The sequence below is a fragment of the Austrofundulus limnaeus genome, unplaced genomic scaffold (genome assembly GCF_001266775.1).
Source record: "Austrofundulus limnaeus strain Quisiro unplaced genomic scaffold, Austrofundulus_limnaeus-1.0 Scaffold719, whole genome shotgun sequence".
Taxonomy (NCBI): Eukaryota; Metazoa; Chordata; class Actinopteri; order Cyprinodontiformes; family Rivulidae; genus Austrofundulus; species Austrofundulus limnaeus.
The window spans coordinates 25,394-32,568 of NW_013953121.1; the positions used below are offsets into that span (position 1 = coordinate 25,394).

The 7,175-nt window shown below is 36.6% G+C and overlaps 1 protein-coding gene across 1 annotated transcript in view; it reads left to right on the forward strand.

Annotated features, from left to right (window-relative positions):
* ash2l (ash2 like, histone lysine methyltransferase complex subunit) overlaps positions 1 to 7,175 on the forward strand; it is a 23,699-nt gene that overhangs the window by 11,395 nt on the left and 5,129 nt on the right. The window contains exons 9-12 of the mRNA XM_014028126.1: positions 2,047 to 2,146; positions 3,675 to 3,892; positions 3,996 to 4,163; positions 4,289 to 4,482. Coding sequence (XP_013883580.1) covers positions 2,047 to 2,146; positions 3,675 to 3,892; positions 3,996 to 4,163; positions 4,289 to 4,482 — 680 coding nt within the window. The remainder of the gene's footprint in view (positions 1 to 2,046; positions 2,147 to 3,674; positions 3,893 to 3,995; positions 4,164 to 4,288; positions 4,483 to 7,175) is intronic.

Sequence of the window (7,175 nt, forward strand, 5' to 3'; positions counted from 1 at the left end):
GTATGTATGGATCACTTGGGTTGTTACCGACATCTGGTGAAAATTTCATGTCATTAGCACCTCTAGTAATATATTTACTGAGAAAAATGTTGACCTGTTCAATACTTATTTTACCTGCTGTATTTATTTATTTGCTGCTGGCTTTTCACTCGATACTAATATCTAACTTATCTGCTTTGCTTTTCTATGGTTTTGTTTTTAACAAACTTTTAAATAATTTTTACTGATGTGTAGTCAAATCTGTCAAAATCCATAATCTATGAAGATTTATGAAAAAAAAAACATTTATTGCACTCTAATTCAAATACTGTATTTCAAAATGACCAGGAAACTCAACTTTAGCATTCTGTTGGGCTAATTGAGGCATAACCTTTTATATTAGGTTATTTTTTGAATCAATTCAGTTTTCTCAGTAATTAAATACTTAGATTAATTGTTCAGCTGTTGGTGGCATTCTTCAAGAATTCACACTGCCTCTTGTGATTTGTTTTTTAATTTCATTGCAATTTCTAATAAGTGCTACAAAAAACCCTGCTAGTTTAATTAGTGGGAATCTAACCTGTAAACTTTAACATTTAAATCAGAGAAGTTATAATATTAATAATAATATAAGTAATAATCATCACAGAGAAGAGGCAACATAAGAGGCTGCTGGTGTTTGGAAAATGCCATGCTAACTAATTCCTGCCTTTGTGCTTGCTGCCCCCTTCCCGTGTCGACCTAATAACCTGCTCTATATATATATATATATATATGTGTGTGTGTGTGTGTTTTCAGTGGCAGGTTATCAATGGTAAGACATAAAAAGTCAGTTTGTGTCAAAGCACTGCCCTGCAAAAGTAGTCCCTCCCCGTTGTTGCATTACAATCTACACTTTGGTAAACAGAGAAAAACATGCCAAAGAAAACTATAAAAATCTGATGTTCTAAGTTGGGACGTTGTGTCAAACATAAATTAAAACAGAAAACGATGATTTGCAAAACCTTTTCAACCTATATTCAATTGAATACACTGCAAAGACAAGATATTTAATGTTCAAACGGATAAACTTTATTGTTTTTTTTGCAAATATTCACTCATTTAGAATTTGATGGCTGCAACATGTTCCATGTTTACCACTGTGAATTATTTATCGGTTGAAAAGGATTTGCAAATTGTTGTATTCTGTTTTTAGTTATGTTTTACACAACATCCCAACTTCATAGGATTTGGGGTTGTATGTGGTGCTGTCAATGTTGATGCAACTAATTAAATGGATATTCCAGTCAAATTGATGTGAGATTCTACAGAAAGTTTGTGAATAATTAATGTCTTACCGGTTGTAGATGGCTCTTTGAACAGCCTCAGTTTGGAGAAATAGGTTTACTCTGAACGCAGTGGATCACTGCTGTCTTAAAACTGCTCGGTTCATACATTTTCATAGATCTAAAGATAATTTTTGAAATATATGATGATTTCTGTAGGAATCTGTGGTTTGTGAACAGAACAGCAGCTCTGAGCTGTAATTCTTCTGGTGCAGCCTGGGGTCTGGCAGAAAGTTCACCATTTTTCTGTCGAATTAACCCACTTTATTTATAAAACACATTTAAAAACTAATAAGTTGTCGCTAAATTGCAACAATAATAAAATAAGACAAAGGCAAAATAAAGATTTATGAATATCGTGTCTTAATAGACAGATGGTTAACTGTTGCAGTTTGTCTTTAAACAGAGAAAAACTAATGTTTCTTTAGTAAACTTTCCTACAAACTGTTTTCAAATACCTAAAGAGTTTAAACTTCTTTTAATGGATATTCTCTTGTTGCTTCAAATAACTAAAGAAAACCACAGAAACAGAGAATCGTCTTACAGTCTTCTACAGTCTGCTGTGATAGATGTAAAACAAAATGCTTTGATGATTTACAAACTTAAAACAAAATGAAGTGAGGTCTGTGGAGCTGCTTTGGATCTAGTTCAGTTGCTGTATTAATCAGTCAAGTGTGTGTGAGAGCATGTCTTTACACATCTGTGTGTGTTTGGTTTGCTATTGTGTCTGGTCCTTTTAAAGGTGCTCTGGCTCCTGGACCAGGAAAAGGAAGAGGAGCCAAACGTAAGCAGCAGCAACAACAGGAGGGTACAACTGCAGGAGCAACGAAGAGAACCAGGAGGTAAAAATAAATTTGCAATCAACTGTTGGACTAGGATTAAATCTTTACTGACTGATCATGACTAAAGTCACTCAAGACACCTTGGTTCTCTCACCAACGATATTTAATTGTAGCACAAGGCTAATTAGGAAATTATTACAGAGAATACTAAAGCTATTGCTAAACATCTGTAATTACATCACTGAGTTGTTTAAAAACCTGCATCAATTCATCAACATCACCAGGACAATTAGTCAGCTACAAACCTCTGTTAAATGTAAACATGTTACCAGTTAGTGTTTTTTTTTTCATTAGTGTTATAGATTATTTATAGATTATTAATACAGGTTTTCAATTTTAAACTATTTAAATGTCCCACTTTTTCTTAAGTCATGCAGTAAAATAAATATATTTATTGTGCACAAAATTAACTTTTACTATGTTTTCATCTTTTGTAGTAAGAGACTTTCTTTGAATCTGCATCTGAAGTTTTTAAGTTGGCACCTAAATGTTTCTAGCCTGGTTTAAACCAGACCCTGTCCTTCACTTTGCTTCGTACGAGGGTCTGGACTTGATGCACAGACAAGTGATTCTTGCAGGAGGCATGGCCTCTGCTGAAGTTTAAAATGATTGGCTGCGATGTATGTCGCTGTGACGGAGGCTAAGCTAAGAAGCTAACCGAAAATCACGTGTGCTGTAAACAACCCTACTGAGAGGAGAGAAGTACGGAGCCGAACGAGACGACTGTAAATGAGAGCTGCTGCTTTGTCAGACAAATTTATTTTAATTTGGAAGTTTTATCAACACAGACTTGGCTTCATTCACTTCCTCCACTGTCGTATGCTAAAATAACTAGCAGACACTGTGCAGAAAGTCGATGTCGTTCAAAACTCCTCCTGTTTGCTGATTGGCCCAAGTAAAATAAACTACAAGCAGACACTGCAGAAATTTAACGTTCTGTTCTCTGATTGGCCCGGCTAAAAATATGCCAGTGAAATCCATCTCAATGGGAGAAGTCCCAGACGAAGCAGTGAAGGGAAACTAGAATTGAGCAGAGCTGCGTAGGAAGGCAAGGGCCAGGCTAATATGTTTCTACTGAGTGCTAAAGAAATTACACACATTTGTTTTTAAAATCATGCTGATAAAAACAATTTTAGTTTAGGAGACAGCACTGCCGCGGAAACAGTCATGGGAGAAAGAAACTCAACTTTTTTCAGAAATAGAATTGTTCATATCTCTGCAAAATAAATATCTTCATCAGGCTGATCAAAGTGTTCAAATCTAACCTCAGATGTGTGTATGTATACACTCACCGGCCACTTTATTAGGTACACCTGTCCAACTGCTCGTTAACACTTAATTTCTAATCAGCCAATCACATGGCGGCAACTCAGTGCATTTAGGCATGTAGACATGGTCAAGACAATCTCCTGCAGTTCAAACCGAGCATCAGTATGGGGAAGAAAGGTGATTTGAGTGCCTTTGAACGTGGCTAACATGCTAACAGCAGGTAACAATAATTATCATGTCTTTCTTTCCGTCATGGCAGTGATCCTTTGTTCTCGGCTCAGCGGTTGCCTCCACACGGTTACCCTCTGGAGCACCCGTTCAATAAAGATGGGTATCGTTACATCCTGGCAGAACCCGATCCTCACGCTCCAGACCCAGAGAAACTGGAGCTGGATTGTTGGGCCGGCAAACCCATTCCTGGTGATCTGTACCGGGCCTGTCTGTATGAAAGGGTGCTGCTAGCCTTACACGACAGAGGTACTTTAAAACCAAGCAGTCCTTTTCCAGAGTTGTGACGTTTGTCTGCAGTGGAAACGGTTTTATTTAGATCTTGATTCATGCGCTACACGGTCTGTTACAGCACCTCAGTTGAAGATCTCAGACGATCGTCTGACAGTGACGGGAGAGAAGGGCTACTCCATGGTCCGAGCCTCTCACGGTGTGCGGAAAGGCGCCTGGTACTTTGAGGTTTCAGTGGATGACATGCCTCCAGAGACTGCAGCCAGGCTCGGCTGGTCTCAGCCTCTGGGTCAGTCCTGCTTCACATTCACTGACACATGCTGTGATATTCTACCTCCTCTACATCAGCTAGGGATTATTGCATTTTTTTATTGTCAGAGGACTTCCTTACATTTTTCCACTGGCATGTTTCAGGTAACCTACAGGCACCGCTGGGCTACGACAAGTTCAGTTACTCGTGGCGCAGCAAGAAGGGCACTCGCTTTCACCAATCGATGGGCAAACATTACTCCTCAGGCTACGGCCAGGGGGACACGCTGGGTTTCTTCATTGAGCTGCCTGACGGCACAGAGACAGCCAAGGCCCTGCCTGACACCTACAAAGACAAGGTAAACTCAGTGAGACCCACCTCTGCCCAGCAAACTGCACAAGACTTCATCCTGAAACTGTAGAAACACAACTGGATACTTCAAATGGAAGTTCTGATTAAACTTTGCTGTCTATATATTCAGCAGCAGAGGGCTCCAGTCTGTGTGATCCTTTTCTTAAGCCTAACCCTTTAAAAAATAGTCAGAAAATTCACATTTTTTAGAATTGACATGTTTATTAGCCCTTTAAACAAAATCCAAAACTTTTTTTGCCACATCACTTTGTTTATGAGATATTTTTGTATCAAATCTGATACACTGGGCTGTTTTGGTAACATTTTGCTCACAACAAAGTTAAGTTAAGAAACAAAATACAGTTTTGCCCATAACTTTTAACAAGTTTAGAACCCTCTAGGAAGTTTACTTATTTGTTGTTTTTTTTTACAATGAACTTTTTACTGCCATTTATCTCACTTTGTGATAGGCACAAATACAGTTTCTGTCCTTGTTCAGGCACAGGTGCACCTTACACTTTATAAAAAATTGCCATCTATTATCAAATTGATGACATTTTCTTACTTTCTTTTTTCTCTCTTCTTCCTCAATTCTCTTTGACATCTAACACGTAAATATTTAGTCAGTACAGTGTAGAGATTATAACTTCAAAGGAACCACTTTGAAAATAGCCGAAATGTGTTTTCAAATGGCATTTCAGTAATTAATCAATCATCCAAAATAGTGTGTGGTTGTATTGTGGCAAGAATACTGTTGATTAAATTACTAAAATTACTAAAATGTCACATGACAATTCAGGACTGGAGCAACTTATATACCTGCAGTATCAAGTTTGATACACAAATTTTTAACTCGGTTTAACTGTACTATTTAAAATATTTTAAGTAATTATGCATTGTTTCAACACAGAAAGTATTTATTTAAAAAAATACAAACAATAGTGATGTTATTCATAACTTCTCCAAAATTAGCAAAAGTTTTCCTGAAAAAAATGTGTGGATGACCTCATGTCAGCAGACATTTTGAAAAGGCAAAAAAAAAAGTTCCACTTCCTGCAGTAAATTGTTAATCCACTAGAGGGCAGAATACAGGTGTCACATGATATACAAGAGGATTTTGAGGAAAATATTGATCACATTGATAAAATATAGGTCATAGAATCCTGCGTAGCAAATATGATACAAATGGCGATATAGAAATCCATTTTTTTCTCTTCTGTTTTAAAAAAATCTCATCTACACGCCATTTTTTTTTTTTTTACAAAAAATCTTCATCTAAATGAAAATGATTAAAGATGTGGTACTGCTACTTAACAAACTTTAGATTCCTGCCTCAAACAGAGCTTTCACATTTGGATTATGTGACAGCTGACCAGTGTTTTTAAAATCAAAGTTTTCTGGTGCCAAGAACAGCCTTTGAATCATAAACTGTCAGCTCAACTACACCAAAAACTCTGTGGTCATTAAAACTAGGGCTGCGCAATATGGCTGAAAAACATATCATGATATAAGCATTTAATTATTGATTAGTTTTTAAACAGGTATGAGGCACGGTGGAGAAACATGAAATTGCTACTGCACGTTACCCAACAGGCTTTTTGCTAGCTTGCCTTGTTTAGCTGCAGGCTTTTAGCATTTGGGGTGTCGTATTGATACCCTCTTCAGTTTATAGATGCTTTATTTCAGTATAACCACATCCTAAATCACTCTACGATGGTGGACCGGTCCAGCAAACTAGCGCTCTATTGCTCGAATGTGCCAACAAGAGGGAGAAAGAAACCCTGGTTTACACATTTCAAAATAAAGTGCAAGCGTTTATTTATTTTTTTGTGGGTATTTGTCTATTAACATTTTGAAGCTTTTACTTTGAAGGTGAATCTTAGCTTTCCCAGTGTTGTTTAGCTGAAAGGTCCTAGCTTATTTTGTCAGAAAGTTATCAACGTTTAGCACTTAATAGCCACTGAAATTATCTACATTATATCGGACGTGATCTATATTGTTAATGAATTACCACCCAGCCCTTAAAATACGTGTTTGTGTCCTGAGCCTCACACTGTGTCTCAATTCATCTGGGCCACGTGGGTCACATCCTCCCTGGGCCGGGTAGGCTCCTCAAAACTGCTGTGAAATGAGACGGTCTACCCTTCGTCTGACATCAGCTTTACGTGAGTTTGTGTGACCACGTGCTCCCCCATTATCATAGTGATTAGTTTCACGTCGGACTTGAAATTGCGTCGGCACATGTATTTACACGTCTTTTTACTGAAAGAATAACTTCACAGTTAAAACGTTACACATTAATAAATACATAAAAAACATAATAATTCGGGGTTAGCTCCAGTAAAAACGACAGAGTATTAGGGCCACACAACAAGATTTTTTTTACTATTATTATGACAATAAAGTCATAATATTACGAGATAAAAGTTGCAATTTTATGAGAATAAAGTCATAATATGAGACTAAAGTCATAATATTATGAGAATAAAGTCATAATATGAGACTAAAGTCATAATATTATGAGAATAAAGTCATAATATTATTAGAATAAAGTCACAATATTATGAGAATAATTTAAAGTCAATATTACGAGAATAAAGTCTTAATATTAGACTAAAGTCATTATATTATTAAAATAAAGTCATAATATTATTAAAATAAAGTCATAATATGAGAGTAAGATCATAATATTATGAGAAT